We start from the raw sequence: 17,316 nt of genomic DNA on the forward strand, positions 1-17,316 counted from the left end.
GGCTTTGATGCAGCCTCTGACCTGAAGAGGATGCTTAAAGCAATGGTAGTTATTACAAAAAACGGTCAGCAGGTGGTAGCAGAGTATAAAAGATCAACCAGGCAACCAGCCATATTGCAAAAAAGCTCTTTTCCCCAGTGTTTTAAACAGATTTGTGAATAATGATGAAACTTAGCTATATTCTAATGCTAATTGCTGCAAAACGGAAGCGGATAGAAATGTACTTGTTTTTCCTAAATGTCAGACTTTACTGATGCGCAACCGCCAGTAGATAACATCATTGCCCCATTTTATATGAAATAAACACAGTTTGCGAGTCCATGGGAGTAATAGCTGCATTTTATGCAACCTAAATTTTTCTACTGTCGATTATAAAAGAACGGGACAAGACAGAAAGGAGCGAGTCTATTCTGTTATTCGGCAGATTTGGTTTATATATAATTATTGAAGATAATATCGTGTGGGTATTGAAAATTTTGAAATTTTGTAAAATGGCTGACAGTGAATGATTATTTTATTTGTGTGTGACTCAGAATAGAAGCAGGTTCTTTCTGATAGAGTTCTATTAGGGAACGTTTCTGGGAGGCAATTGCATGGTATTAGGAGAGTAGCTGTCACAAAACGACTGATTGAACTGATCAATTTCATAAATACAAATCTTTATTTTCATTTAGTATTTTTAGGAGTAGGAGAATTTTCATTCCTTTCACAAGGCATTGGACTATTGTATGCTTTTTATCAGCAGAAACAGCTTTCTTTTCCTCCTCATTCTAGATAAAAACAGTGGTTAGCTTACTAATGAGGAACAACCTCCATGGGAAGTTTTCTATTCATTCATTCATCTGTGAAAATAATTATCAAACCTGTCTGATATTTACAATCGGTGATACAGTAAAGGATACACAACGTTAACACACAAAAATCTTGCCTAGAAAAACTGATTTTTATTTTATTTTAGATATTGTATTTAGAAATACTATTTATGTATTCTGCAATTCTTTTATCCTTTTTGCAGTGTGACTCACCCTACATCATCACTTTCTTCAGTGCTTTTTTTGTGGAGAACAGGATATCCATCTGTACAGAATTTATGGATGGTGAGTTTTCCTGTCACATTAGTGACTGGTGTTCCTCTCACCTGTCTTCCGTGTCTCTCCCATGTATCCATTTACACATCTGCTGATCAAAAGAATGTCATAGTGTTGTGAGCTGCTTAGCATGCCAGTGTGCTAAAAGCTACAAGGGTGTAATAAATCCTGACTTGAGTGGAATTTGAGGGGCCCGTGTGAGTGTGTGTGCGTGTCTCATTCAGTGTGAGATGTCTGTGTTGGTAGTGTCTGTGTGTGTTAACTGTGTTAATGCATTGAATCCCCTGTTTCACACTTTTGCCAAACTGACAACAAAGTATGTCTAACCGCTTGGCACTTGTTTTAGACCTTTACAGTTTATACATTTTTGTCTTTTCAAAAAGCTGATATTTTCTAAGTCTGAGTTTTTGGTTTTAATTTAAAAATATATTTGCAGATTTAAACAAATAGTTTTTTGTCTACAGAATACAAAATTGTGAGTGCAAATTTGTTTTTATTTTCACATTTTTAGGGGAATTTGTGACCCATTGAGACATTTAATGAATCCCCATGGGTTATTGTTTTTTCTTTTCTTTAATAAGCAGTAAATTACTTTTTGTTGCATTGTAGATAATGTCACATTCGTTTTTTATGGTGTTCATTTATTACTGACTATATTTGATTAAAAGCTAGTTCATTTATACAATTGTTGAAAAATCTGCAAATATGTTGTTTGAGTGCATGGAAATAAGGAGACACAATCTTTTTTTCTTTTAAATGTAGTTCCCACCTGTCCGTGGCATGCTTTAGTCAAAAGGGATAAAACATTATAAGCATTTCTTACAGCATATTTTTTGCCACTGTGAAGTCAGCTCGTTTTAGGGGCTAATCTGTCACGTATACTGCTTGGCCAGTGGTGAGCACGGCCACGGGTTTCGTTAGGACAGCCATGCAGTGGCCAGCAACTTGTGGGCGTGTTCCTCACTGCTGTTGGCCGCCGAACTCCATAGCAGCTTTACCTGTGAAGACATCTCTTGATCACCAAGACACAGAAACACCCCTGTCAATTAATGTTGTTGTGTGACATTACGTATGACATTGCCAAACACAAATAGACCCCACGCCCTACTTTATGAGAAGCTAAGCTGGTAGCACTGTTAACACTGCTGCAGCTCGGCTGCCACAGAAAACTAGTTCTCTGACAAGTTATTGGTGGAGATACATTACTTACTTTTATTATGGATAGGCGGCGCATAATGGGTGGATGGATGTTAATTAGCCCCACTGTTTTGTGGGACAGGCACAATTTTCATAAACAAGCAAAGAACAGAGTATGTCCTTGGTTGTTTAATCTCACAATCGATGGCTGGCCGGGCAGTGGGCAGTCACTCTGTTCAAGAGACACAACTCTATGTATACAAACATTAAAAAGTTAATTTTCCATAATATCTCCCCTTTAAGATAATGAAGTGATTGTTTGTTGGATAAATAAAATAACTCTTTTTCCAATACAGGTGGTTCACTTGATGTGTATAAAAGGATTCCAGAGCATGTCCTGGGAAGAATTGCTGTGGCAGTAAGTTTGAATGTATAGCACACAGTATGAAATGTATACAGTTGTAGTTGGAAGTACACTCATCATGGGCACGTACTGTATGTCATTTTATTTTGGGACATTTAATGTTAATATATGAACCATTCTTTTTTTCGGAGTGGAAGTATTATGCAACAATTGTTCAAAGGCTTGTTGGGGGTCACTTGTTAGAAATGTCATTTTTGTTTCTAATTTATTCACTGCCATTGACAGCTATAGACGTCAAAAATTCATTTGAACTATTTCTATTAGTTAAAATTTTTTTTCCCACTTTTGTTAACAAGAGTATGAAAACCTAGAATTTTCTTTATTGTATTAGAACAGGTATAAAATTTGCGATTAATCGCAAGTTAACTCGTGAAGTCATGCGATTATTTACGATTAAAAATTGTAATCGCCTGGCGCCCCTAACTTTTAATAATCTTTTCTTTAAAAAAAAAAAAAAAAAGATTATTAAAAATTTAACATTTTTTTATTTATTTTTTAAAAGAAAAGATTATTAAAAATTAAGGGCATCAGGCGATTAAAATTTTGAATCGTAATTAATCGCATGACTTCACTAGTTAACGATTAATCACAAATTTAATATCTGTTCTAAATGTACAAAAAAATCTAGGTTTTCATACTCTTGTTAACAAAAATGGAAAAAAAAGTTAAACTAATAGAAATAGTTAAAATGAATTTTTTAAAAGTCTATAGCTGTCAATGGCAGTGAATGAGTTAAAGAAGAGCGTTTTTTGTATTATTATCATTATTATTATTAGTAGTAATAGTAGTATTCTAGTATTTCTGATTAATTAAATGTTGTCCTCAGTTCAAAAAACTTACTTTAAGATTTTAAGTGACCTCAATTGACTTTCTGCTACAGTGTAGGCAGTGTGCAGCCTGTAAAATCTTTTCCTTTTGGCTTGTCCTGTTAGGAGTCGCCACAGCATGTCATCCTTTTCCATCTAAGCCTATCTTCTGCGTGCTCCTCTTTAACACCAACTGCCCTCGTGTCTTCCCTCACTATATCCATTAACCTTCTCTTCCTCGACACCGCTTGCCTGGCAACTCCATCCTTTTTATCTTTCTGCCATTATATTGTTTTTTGAATTGTGGTTTAACAGAATTATAATGCCACACACTAATCTTTTTGGAATCGCTTATCCTATCGATTTTTCCAGCGATTACTGGGGTAATCGGCTATCCCACACAGCCGGTGTTTTTTTTGTGTGTTTTTTTAACGGGACAATGATAAGGACGTCTCTATATAAGTAAACAACATTTTCATATAAGCTACGTTCACACTGCGTGATGCTTAATTAATTTTTTTTGTTAAACCCAATAAGCTTACATCTCGTTCACATTACAAAAACAAATGCAACGCGCCCATGATACGACAAACACAAAGCATGGTGTTGAGCGACACGTGCACAAAAAGCCAATGTCACATGGCACATAACCAACCTCACAAGATAATTTGTGATTTCATATATTAAATGGCTTTAACGAAAGCTGTCTTTTCCAAGTAAAGTAGAAGAAAGGAAACACGTCAAAAGATTAATTAGTCTCTGTTTAGTGCAATGACCCTCTCCTTTTTATACCTAGTCCTTTTATAATAATGGCCTTGAACGATCATTACAATTCTCCTCTATTCTATCTCCGCTTCTCAAACTTTGTCTGTAATCAATGACAGATGTTACGTCTGTGTTAATTCAGTAATTTACAACTTTGCCTCCTTTTCACCATCACAACTTTTTAATCATCACACTAGAGGCACTCGAGGGTCTGAGTAAAGATCTACACATCATTCTCACCACGTTTTTAGGCTGCTTGACCTCAGACAATTTCTTTAGCTGTTTACATGATCTAAAAGCTTCAGAAAAAGCTCCCGCTGTTGGTTGTTATATTACTTTTTACAAGTGTTGTACTTTTGTACTTTTTTCACTCTGTGCTGTTGAAATGTACTAACTGCACTTTTTAATGCTGTTCAGGAGCGACTCTCTTCAGCTCAATTAACTCTCAGTATCTGCACTTAGTGACTAATTCAAGGTTTACAGAGCCAAAAGTTTGACTAATGAAAGAATGGTAATTGTAAGGCCTGCACACAAATGGAAACTTTTTATGCCATTTTGTCTTGAACCAACAACTATGCCTTGTTTTTGTCCGCTGCCTGAACAACCAGTCCTCTGAGATTTTCCCCGTCAACTAGGGGGTCTCACTTTTGTTGAGAGTTCGGATCAAGACAAATGGCAGTTATGACCTTGTACTCACAAACATTTCATAGTAGTGGCGCAACGGATTCAAAAAAGTCACGGTTCGGATCGGATCACAGATTTGAGTAACAGATTGGATCGTTTTTTGGATCAGCTAAAAAATGAAAATAAAATACTTTGACTGTAAAACGCTTTTTCACGTTAAATAAATAAAAAATCAATTCAAAATGTCTTATTTAGCCGTTAAGGATTTAGGAACACAACATGCAGTGCAATATGAGGCAGAAGCATTCTTATTTTATACATGGTCCATGTGTAAATTAACAAGGTATTAATGGCTTAAAGTTGTGTTCCTAAAATCAAAACAAGCTATGTTTGACATTTTGAGTTGTTATTCTATTTTTTAATGGGCAAAAGTGTATTATAAAATAAATGAAGACAAAGTTGAAATGATATTTTTTTAATATATATATATAATGAAAAGGCCTCAAAATGCAATTTAAGGTACCAGCAGTCAAACTCAATTACAGCTACCAGCCAGGCACTCGTTGATAATGCTAACAGTTAGCTGTTAGCTAATTATGTTGGACACTTCTGCCATATCTTACAATGACGGCCTAATTAATTAGCGGTTTCTTAGCGTCGTAAATTAGCGATTGAATATGAATTCAGGATAGCATTGCATTGATGTTAGTCGCAACTATAATATCAATAAAAACTACGATAAAGAAATCCTAAATGTCTAAAAGGGAAATTAAGCTAGCCATCACGCCTCGACGTGGGCCAACTTTAAAGTAAAAGTCTACTAAGTCTATTTGCATTGCCGTCGATGTATTATCTGGTAAATTTTATTTTTGAAGTTAGCCTTAGCGTATAGGCGGAGTGTTACGTTGAGTATGTTTGCAGCTTTCTTGATATGTCTGAATGGTGTCGGAAAAAGAGGCAAGAAAAAACTAATCCTGTATAATTAAATTGGGGACAAATTTCATCCCAGGTTGCCAAAAAACAGTATTTTCTGGAATATAAAGTGCACCTGACTATAAGCCGCGCTAGCTAAATTTGGGGAATACTCAATTTTGCCGCATGTGTTTTAATGTTACCTCACCGGGTTCCCACTACTTTCTTTTCCATAATGAGGGCGCAAATTGTCTTGCTCTCTTTCTCTCTCCTACTATATTTGGGCTCACTTGGTTTGTTTTGCTCTGCCTGACGCTCTTGCGCTTCCTTTATAGTGCGCCCCCTTGTAATCTGATGGATAAATCACACCTTTGTATTAGCCGCAGGGTCGAATGGAAGTGAAAAAAGTAGTGGCTTATAGTCCAGAAATTACTGTACTCCCTTACATGCGACTTGCGTGATACACAAGGGTTTTCAACTAAACCTAAAACTTAAAAATGTGTTCTTTATTTTGGCAGGTAGTTAAAGGCCTAACGTACCTGTGGAGTTTAAAGATACTTCACAGAGGTGAGTAAACTTCGGTTTGGGCTTTGTTTCTGTAAAAAGAGCCGAGTTGATAAAGATCAGTGTCAAGATTGCTGATGTTGCAGTTGTATCACACAGTTTGTCTCTGCAGATGTCAAACCCTCCAATATGCTGGTGAACACCCGAGGACAAGTCAAGCTATGCGACTTTGGTGTCAGCACTCAGGTACACTCAATCGTTTTTTGAATGTTTAGAGAGGTTGGTGCTTGGGAGAGAGGGAAGAAATACATTTCTACTGTGTGCAGTGCTTTGGGCCTATGGTCAAGCTGTCAATCACTGCATTCATTTTAGACCCAGTGCTTTCCCAAGGGTCTGTCTCGTAGATTCACATCCCCCCCCCATCCCATTGTTCTACACACTTCAAAAAAAAATCTCGTTATAATTATGACCACATTCACAACTGTGAAGCCTCATTGATATGCATTCGAAAGAGGTGGAGACAGCGTGGGTGACAGACAATACCCATGTCATTGTGTGCATGTTTGTGTCTGTGTGCCTGTGGAGGATGTTGCAATATGTGCGTTTGGAATGTAAGCATTTGGGAGATCTTTCTGAACAGCTAACCTGAATATCTGCTTACCGGTACCTCTTTATATAGAAACAAAACTGCTTAAAATGTAGGACATATAGTTAGTGTCTAACAATATATAGCAACGTACTCTTCTGTGCTCTAAAATGATAGCAACCAGGATTTCATTCATTATCACTGTCAATATTTACAGTTGGTGAATTCAATTGCCAAAACATATGTGGGAACAAATGCATACATGGCAGTAAGTGGACTTTAATTATATTGCCTTTTATCTGATAGAGAGCTCATAACTATGCCCTTGACAGGCTCTTTTTTTTTCCTTTTCATATTGTGTTTACATAGCCAGAACGGATATCAGGGGAACAGTATGGTATCCATGCAGACGTCTGGAGTGTTGGAATCTCTTTCATGGAGGTATGACAAAAAAATTGTCTGATTTCATGAGATTCATAGGTGTGTGCGTGTGTGTCTTGAGTCTAGTGAGAGCTGATGATGATGCAGTGAAGCAGTGTTCATTGCTCCCCAGGGTCTTGCTAAAGTGCCTGATTGACAATGTGTTTTCAAATATCATTTAAATTTCAGTATCTTGTCACTTGTCTGCCCACTCAAGTTATTGATTCTCAATCGGTTTCTGGCCACGGTAGAACAAATGATTTGCACTTCTGCCTCAGCTTTTTGTGTCACTAATGTTTAATATTATTACAAGTATAACAATAATGAGGAGCTCACAGAAAATGAACTCTGTGATTGTTTAACCCTGTTTTACATGTCCCCTTTTATTCAATGCATCTTAGCTACATATTGAACTACATGAAATGACTTGCACTCCTACTCAATTTAGATTGAGCTTCACCTATCATCATCATCATCATGTTTTCATCTATACAACCTCCATTGACCAAATGACTTGCCAAATGTCAGGAAACCTTTCACCAACCCCCCTATAAGAAGCACACATCCTCACATTAAGGGCATGCATCGACTAAAGTATTCGAACTGTTTTCAAGCACCCTCGTGTAGTTATTCAAAGTAACTTGGCAAGTAAGAATGGCCTAGTGTTTGTATGAGTTGGTAAGTAACAACCCACAGTCTTCAACATCAGGAATCACAAATGTTGGTAATTAACAAGCACTGCAAGCATTGCTGTGTAAATGGAAGTTGGACGTTTTAACCATCACTTGTCCTCTTCCAATCACCAAAACACTGTGACACCCCAATACTGCTTATTGACTTAAACAGTATTCTTATCATTACTAAAGAAGTACCATCAGAATCCCTACTGGATGATGTCAACCTGGCTCAACTACACAGCAGTATCAGTTATGCTAGAGATGCTTGGTTATGAGACGGAACAACATGAAGGAGCATGGGCCACCTCCGTGGAAGAGTAGGCCAGAGGCAAAAGTAAGGGAGATCCGGATGGATGTTAGCTTCCTAACACAGCAAAGCAAAGGTGTGAAGCTTAGGAAAGAAATGCCCAAGAAATACAGCAACATGTTCACAGATGAAGCACGAGACTGCCAAGGAAAGACTCACAGTCTTAGCTACATAACAGCGTCAGATATCCATGCAGGAATGTCGAAGATGAAGAGCTAGACAGCAACGCGGCCCAAATCATTCATGCCTACTGGCTAAAGAAACTGACTGGTATCCATTAAGCCTGCCAGCTTTCCTTCCTCTCTTACTTCCGTCCGTCCATCCGTCCATTTCCTCCCTTTTATACATTTTAGGGTCACCGAGGAGTAGGAACCTATATCCTAGTTGGCCAAACCTATTTAACAGCATTCACAAGATATTTTTTAGCGGTTATGGCCTTTTTTTTTTTTATGTATTTATTATTTTTGTTTATTTATTTTTCTCAATCATACGAAATAATATTCACTTGCATATTGTGCTGTTTTTCCTCTCAGCTGGCCCTCGGAATGTTTCCCTATCCACAGGTGAGTTCTTCAGTTCCATTTGCATTTACGTTATTTTAACTGGACTTGCATCATTGCTAAATTACAGCTGCTATTTTAGGACTGATAGTAAATTACAGTCCATCAGTTGTTAGTCCGTCAATCGTTAATCCGTCAATGTTGTCTTCTGTCTTGCTAAATTACATTTTATCACCACAGTATTTTCCTCACTAATGTCGCCACATATAGTATGTGCACACTGCTCGTGGCCAACTGACTCAATGGCCGTTTCTCAATATGAAGATCACAGAGTATAGTGTTTTGGATTTGCCGCGATAGTCGCAATAGCAGCACAAAATGCACCGTAGGATATTTTTGTAGACTACTATTCACAGGCAACAACTGATGCATCCTTAGTTTAAAAATAGAACAGAAAGACAACATTCCATGCGTGCTTACTTAATGCGTACTTTCAATTAGAACAGTACGAGATCATAAGGACATAAGAACGGACAAGAAGTCATATTGAGAAATGGTTAATAGAACCCCTTAGCTGTTCAATAACCTGCCTAATGTAAAATGGCGCACAAAAGGACCCCTTAGCTCTCTAACAACATGCCTGATGTAAAATATACGAACTGAGCCTTAAACTAATGTTTGCATAAAGGTAACAATAATGAGGAAACACGTCTAGCTATCAGTATTGAGTCAAAAGATAGAAGGCTTGGAGTTTGGTGTGCGAGGAAGTAAGCATACCTGGTAAGTGCATATTTACTGCAGGAGAAAAAGAGTGGCTCGGCCTCAGGTCCCAGGATAGAAGTGGAATTACTTTGCGGCGTGCCAGCGAACTGGGCATCCGTTTGTGTTTTTGGTATTCTTCATCGAAACGGGCATCTGCTATTGACAGACTGAGAAGGACTCGGTACTGACCCAGTTAATAACGATTACATTGACAGACGAAAACCCACTTCCGGCGGTGCTTTGTCCGATCAATTTTTTGAAGTTTCCCATTTTTGTCAATAAAACGGGTGTCCATCATTGACGGTGTGATGGACACCCTCTCTTGAAATGATTATTCAATATTTATGCCACAAGGGGCAGTCTTTATTACTTCCAAACATGACACAGACACACACACTGGTCTAATACAAGCACATACATTCAGTTGTTTGAAATGCTTCAAAAGGGAAAAACGAAACAATGAATATTAAAATTTTATACTTGCCTGACTGGGAGTAAATAAATGTTCTGAATTATACAAACACATTCAAACTAATGTAGAATAGAACTCTGGATACACAGATACACATGAGAAAACTGGCTTTGTTAGTCCCCATTCAAGGGAATAATGAAGGATTCCAAAGTTTCATTAGATGTCCTCGCAAAAGCCAAGGATGAAGAGGTTTGTGTCAACTAGATTGTTCCGTAGTTTTTGTGTGTGTGTGTTTTTGGGGTGGCTGGGTGATACACGCTATCTTTGATTTGAGTGCAGCATTTTCTCTCATTACATTACCTTAAGTCCTGCTCAGATGTAATTGCCGACCACAGAAGTGACTTCCCAATCCCATCAAGTCTTAATTAGCCCATGAAATGGGTTTATCTCACTAATCTCTAGTTGAGCAATCTGATTCTGGTTACCTCAGCTTCCATTTTGGGCCTATGCACGAAATGAGAGCCTGTGGTTTCTATCTAAAGAGTTTGATGCTTCAGCTATGCTTTGATTTAAAGTAGCACTAAGGAACTTTTCAACCATAATATTTTCATAACTCTTCTTCTGATGAAGCATAGACTTAAAACTAGTTTAATGGTACCTCTGCCAAGGCCTGAGGGAGTCTTTATTATTTTTACTGGCGCTAAGCTACTTGTTACTGCTACTTGAAGGATGTTAGGAACACCGCCATGCAAAAAAACTACAAATGTGCTGACTGCTTTATGGCATACGTCACTTCACCCTTTCCCCATTCGTGAGAAAGACAGAAGTCAATTTGAATGTCATTGCTCGCTGGAGTGAGCTAAAAAAATGCGCAATGTGCTTGTCCTCATGAGAAATGTGGTCTTCCTTCAGGCATAACATTAACGCTTTTGTCCATATGGCGTCGCCATAATCAACGTCAACTGAACGTTCCTTAGTGTTGCTTTAATAATAATAACTTTCAAGGCATTTCAAAGGGACCCAAGATTACTTAACAGTATTTGGTAGACAAAGTTGCTTTGTACTGAGTGCAATTTACTCCCTGCCAGAACACACACTGGCCCTGTATATTTATGATATAATGCGATAAGTTTCAATAATTATTTCATATTTTACATCTTTAGTATTGTACCCCAAATTATCATGCATATTGCGTTTTTCTCAGATTTTTGTTGAAATCCATGTGCTCATTTTCTGCCTGTTGCAATCTCCAGTAATGCTGTAAACCAAAAATCAATTATTTGCTTCTCACTTAGTCAAGTCATATTTTTAGCATTATTGTGTTGGCTTACAGTTAGTTTATATAATTAATTTTAAGATTACTTTTATAGTATGTATGGTTCTGGCTCCCAAACATTTAATCTCTCATCATGAGCCAACCATGTGGCAGGACATCTAGTCAAGGCTTAAAACTAAAGGTAATAGAGCCTTCTCCATCAGGCTGCCTTGACTTGGGAACAACCTGCTTGATGAGATAAAAAGTGCAAAATTGGTGATATCCTGTAAAACAATTCCTAAAACTCACTTTTACTCAATGGCTTTTGTCCAAAAATCCAGCACCGACCAGACACCACCTACTACACACCGGGTGACCAACCAGAATCTTTCACCAACCCAAAAATCATATAAATTCCAACTATTTAGAGAGACCTCAAGGGACCAAAGGAAAGACTAAAGAAAGGAAGGAAGGATAGATGAAGCAGAGTGAGATCCACAGACATCAGCCTCCACCGATTCAACGACCATAGGAAGAATCAGATTGTGTTATGTGTGTTGAATCTCGGTAGATGCTGGTGTGGTGGATCTGGCATGCATGAAAAACCTCCACCAAAGAGGGGAGCCGTTGACCCCGGCCAAGATAGGGCAAGTGCAACCCCCTAGGGCCCCCAAGGCTCAGCAGCGCCAGGGCACAACCCCCTGGCCGGAGAGCATACCCAGGAGCCCGGAGCGCCCTCCACCCCAACACGGCCCGCGCCGTTCTTTACCATATTTTTAACTTGCAGATAATGTAACATTCGGTTTTATATGATACAGTAGATCGTATGACAACTGGTGTCTGTTTTGTTTTTTTACCATTTATACTTGTTTGTTACAAATCCATGCTCTTCTTCTGTCCAAGCACTTTATAAACATGTTTTTAAGGTGGTATATAACGGATGGATATATACTTTAGATATAAGTTGTTACGTACTAGATATAAAGCCATTGTGTGCAATCCTTGTAATTTCCAGTTCTTTATGTTTGCGAAGTGAACCGATACGTAAAAGCCCAAAAAGCCTTAGTGAGTGTCTTAGTGTCATGCAGCTTTGTAATCTCTTAATTTTTCTCAGCCTCCATATGGTACTGCTGACCGATCACCTACAGGCTGTTGCTGAGCGGTCTGGCAAGAGTGTTTGGATCCAGCAAGTAAGGCATAGCTAGCCAAATTCCTCAGGCCTAAACTGTCATTTTTACAAACGTTGGCACAGTTGTCAGTACAAAAACTCTCCATTACACTTTTCCAAAGACCATTTTAATACAGACTAAGGAACGACGTTTTAGTCTGTACTGTAGTCTAGTGAACGATTATGATTTGCAACCAGAATTTCCAGCATGTTTTAAACTTCTGAAAGGCTAGAAGCATCAGTTATGAGCCTTTTTTTCCCCAGAAACTCTGTGTCCTTGTGTGTGCGTGTGTGCGTGTGTGCATCCTCACAGTGGGTCGTAACATGAGTTGATACATGTTTGTCATGATGAAAGGTTTTTGTCAGAAGTTAATTGAGGCCCTGATCTAGCGGTGTAAAAGTATTTGAAGACACTAGATCTGATGTGTGTACCGCCATCAGCACGTTTGGCCCTGACTTGTCTTTTTTGTTTGCTTTTGTTTCTCATTATTTTGTTATTTTCCTGGCAATCTTAACCAACTATTTACACTTGCTATTGCTATCACGGGCAAGGTCTTAATTCATCGTAGTATAATGCTTTAATATGTATGAAAGGTCATACAAAAAAGAGGAAAAGTCAGTGTACAAATGGATTGTTTGGAAAATGCTGTCTGAAACATTGTGAGTGTTACAAAAATACAAATGAGAGGAAATGCCTTGCATATATGTCCTATTCTGTCTAGATGGACTTCTGAATATTTCTATTCATATCCAAGTGATAAACAAGCTCAGTCTTAAAATAAAAAGATATGGAGATAACATTTGATACGTGGTTAAGCTTCCCCATACAAAAATAAGTGTTCGGTTATGCTTGAAATGGTTTGTGTTCCACAATACAATTTCAACCTCTGAAGCAGTATGCAATTTAGTCCAAGTAATTATTTCAGGGCAAATTACTTTTACATTGTTGCCTTTAATGTGTCTGAATCAGGCAAAAGTGGATATGGAGGCAGTTTAAGAGTCTCTTGATATTTACAGTGTGTGGGAACCTGTATTTAATTGACTGAATCAATAAGTGCTATAATATACTGTCAAAATAGTTTCATAATGAACATTTTTATAGAAAACACTATTAGATTAGCCAGACATTAGCAAAGCCTCCATCTTGAAACAGCCATCACTTAGTCACTTAGAATATAAGAGTGCGGTATATAAATGTTGTTGCTGGGGAGGTTTTCTTCTACTAAGATGACCATGAAAAAGGAATGTAAAAGTTTTAATTTTATTATTATTATATTATTTATCAAACTTGTAGGGAAGGTATCATAGGGACATCACTCCTGTTGACCACATTTTAAATACAGTTAACTCTACATACCCACAGTTTAGCATTCACAGATTTTTGTGGAACCAACCCCCAGTTATTTGCTAAAAAAAAAAACTTTTATATTCGTCATTCTTGTGCTCAGACCAAAGCTCTAAAAGTTTTACTTTGGTTCAACCTTGTGGGAACTTTTTTTCTCCCCTGTGTTCCTTAACATTTATTGTTGTATATAATGTCGATAAAGTGAGGTTACTGACTTCTGTTTGTGTAAAGTGCTAGTGTACAAATTTGTTTGCCCTTGTGTGATGTCACATCACCCGCATGTCATTTGGGCTTGTATGCTAGCTAATACTATTGATGAGCCTCATTTGTAGCTGTTTTTTTGTGTTTACTAAATCAACTTACCCATGATTACATCAAGAGGTACTTATTGATTGTAATGGTAATGTGCTTTTGTAGATGGTTGCTCTCCGCCCTTGAGTGATTCGAGTCAGACTTCTGTGAAAAGTGTTCTATCATTTGTGAATGTTTTTCATCTTTAGTTTTGCGTTTAGCTTTAGTTTCTCTATCATCTAATGTTCTTTCTTCTTGCTTAGTCTGCTTGCATGGTTAGCTACTCTTCATCCGCCTTTAGTGTCAGCACTACTCGAAATCTAATCTTTTTTACTTCCACAAAGTCGAGTATTAGTTACTTAGGGGCGAGGATTTGCACCAAGCAACTTGTAGTTACTGGTACGGAGCAAGTTAGCTTAGCTCCTAGCATTCGTGAACATTCATGAAAGCAAGGACCCAGGATGATGGGTGACTGTTTTGACGTAAACATGACACTTTTTAACCAGCTCTGAGCTGATTGGTAAATGTCAACAGCATCTGACATAAAAAGTGTGCCAAACAAATCATTGAGTGACTTGCTATTGTGACCATTGCTGGTACAAACCGAAATTCGAAAATACAACATTGTTGAGCAATTATTACCATCGTATCTTCTGTTCACGTCCACCCATGCCAGTATGATCTGGACCAATCTCTGCATCATGGTCACAACTTTACACCCTACTGTCTCCGGTTTCAACTTTATAAGGCTCATCTGCCTGTGAGACCTCTACCGAAATCTTTCATCAAACTCAAAATCATCTTTATTGGCCAAGTATGTAAAAACAAACAAGAAATTTGTCTTCGGTAATTTGAGCGACTGTAGTATTACAGCAACAAACTACTGTATAATAAAAAGAAAATTTTACACTTAGATACAGAATATTTATAGACAATGTAATGTTCCGTCACACTACTGTCATCTTGTGCCCAACACTAGTTACTAATCTGCATGGCGCGCTTAGAATACTCAGCATTTTAATTACCTTCATGATTTAGTGTTACGCATACTTGGATCTCTTGATTATACTGTATAAAGCTAAGCTATCATTTGTATCAATACAAATGTGATGTTGGCTAAAGAAATGAAATTAAAAGTTAATACTAATCTTAAAAGCAGTAATAAAAGGGGGAAATTGATTGTACAGTATAATGTGAGTTGTATGAAGCCTTAAAAGTAACCCCAACTGTAATGGCAAGTTCGATCTACATTATTTATTTGGTTGTTACTAACATAACTATGAGATTCATTTTTCAAAAATCATTTCCAGTTTAATACATTTTGTAGAAACTGTATTTGGACGTACACCGGCATTGTTATTTATGTCGCAACGCATTCCGTAGTGACGTAGAATGGCGGCTGGCTCTCTGCCGAGCGATGTGAAACGCCTATAAAGAAAGCAAGGTAAGTCTCCGTAGCGTTCCCAAAGGGACAATCAAAACTTTTGAATGTGTCTGGTGAATGACGAGAGCACGACGTGGGGGGTGGGTGACTCTCCCGATTGCATGTTGTTTCTTTAGGAACGCTACGAGGCTTAACTTGCTTTCTTTATAAGTGTGTCACATTTTCATTATCATTTTTGATGATAACTATACATTCTGAATCCAAACTAATCGGAGACCAGCATCCTGAATGGATTTCCAAGTTTCACTGTGTTCTACATTGGCATGTTGAACATGCTAACTTTGACATCTGGTCATGCCGATTGTAGCAATTATTGTACATCTCAGTACCTCGAGACCTGCAGGGCAAAAATAAAGTGCTACTCTGAGAATTCACATTAGTGGATCTTTTATCCCCGTTCTCCCAAATGAGAGCAAGGCCATTAACAATTGTGTGTTTTCATTATGTAAATGGTGTTACGCATACCCACAAATTGCCACCAGGAAAGCAATAATTTTCTCCTAGTGATCATAATGTGTCCAAGTGGATCGTCTTGATTATGATATGCTAATTACATATTGCCATATCTCCTTTCTCTGGTTTGTGTTACAGATCCAGAAAAACCAAGGATCTTTAATGGTGAGTTTTATTTTTCTTTGCAAAACTCTTAGCATGCTCTGCTGTTCTTACATTCACTGGAGTTGCATTAAAATATTTGCTTAAACTGCTTTTATTGTAGTTGGTGCTCGTATGAAATAATGATAAAAATGCAGGAGCTAAGGATGGTTTTGTCTGACTTTCCTGCATTTGATTTATCTGCAAAGATGAATCACAACAGTGATTTTCCCTATTGCCAAGAAAATCCCTGTCAGCTAACGTGTTTTTCATCTCCTCTTTCAGCCTCTTCAGTTACTGCAATGCATCGTTGATGAGGTGAGTCGTCGTCTTATGTGCTTTTGCATCTAAAGTCAGTCCTAATGGACCAGAAAGCTTATATTTTGTTTCCTAATGAAGCAAGCCACTCGGGCAGCTTAGCTCCCCGCTCACTCAGCCTTTCACCCAAAGCAACTGCCTTAGGCAATACAATATATATTCTTGCACATTTGTATGGCGGAGCCTTAATTCATTAAGTGTTATGCACAACACTGCTATTCTAGATTCTACAAAGTCAGCAGGCTCAAAGCAGATTAACAAAATATTCTGAGACAAAGTGAAAGCACTTTGCCTTACGTGATGTTTTCAAAATGTAAAAAAAGTAATCCAAATTTACCCCAATTTAAACCCAAAACGAGTTGCATATAGTGAAAAAGCTAGAGACTGCACTGTCAATTAATTGAATGATGTTAATGAATTTATTGACTTAATGACACAATGAATACAAAAGCAAAGCAGCAACAAGAAAAAACTATTTCTACTGAAAATCATAAAGGGTTCATAGTTGAGAATAAGACATAAACATCAGATACTTCTAAAAGGTGCTAAAATGATACTGTCTAAATGTAATTGATGGTGAACTCCATTCCCTTTATGTAAAGTCAGTAGCAGAAATCCATGGATCTCTTATATCTCTATGCTGGTTGAGGAGTTGTTTATACCAAGATCCTGTCAACCGGCCCTTAAATTAACTCATTCACAGCTTCAACACACACACATTATTTCAAATATTATTAATTTGCACCGCATAAATTACAAGAGGGCATCTTTGCTGATATATTCATGTTAAAAAAAGCAACTCATAAAAAAAACTAATTTTACTCAGTAGAGCCACAACAGCAAAAACACTAACTAGGGAATATACACATTGCCCCTTGCCTATTGTTAATGTGTGTTCAAATATTTTTCTATTTATTAACCAAACAAAATTTGACATTTAAGTGTCAGACCAATTACAATAAAAAAAATATTTGTAA

General features: G+C 37.5%; 1 protein-coding gene across 2 annotated transcripts in view; it reads left to right on the forward strand.

The window, feature by feature from the left end:
* Positions 1–17,316, forward strand: part of map2k5 (mitogen-activated protein kinase kinase 5) — a 53,584-nt gene that overhangs the window by 20,164 nt on the left and 16,104 nt on the right. For both annotated transcript variants that reach the window (XM_077564732.1, XM_077564733.1), the window contains 9 exons: positions 1,016–1,097; positions 2,582–2,643; positions 6,275–6,323; positions 6,433–6,506; positions 7,064–7,114; positions 7,216–7,287; positions 8,784–8,813; positions 16,019–16,045; positions 16,307–16,339. In XM_077564732.1, the coding sequence (XP_077420858.1) occupies positions 1,016–1,097; positions 2,582–2,643; positions 6,275–6,323; positions 6,433–6,506; positions 7,064–7,114; positions 7,216–7,287; positions 8,784–8,813; positions 16,019–16,045; positions 16,307–16,339 (480 nt within the window). The remainder of the gene's footprint in view (positions 1–1,015; positions 1,098–2,581; positions 2,644–6,274; positions 6,324–6,432; positions 6,507–7,063; positions 7,115–7,215; positions 7,288–8,783; positions 8,814–16,018; positions 16,046–16,306; positions 16,340–17,316) is intronic.

This window comes from Vanacampus margaritifer, chromosome 4, assembly GCF_051991255.1.
Source record: "Vanacampus margaritifer isolate UIUO_Vmar chromosome 4, RoL_Vmar_1.0, whole genome shotgun sequence".
NCBI classification, from domain to species: domain Eukaryota; kingdom Metazoa; phylum Chordata; class Actinopteri; order Syngnathiformes; family Syngnathidae; genus Vanacampus; species Vanacampus margaritifer.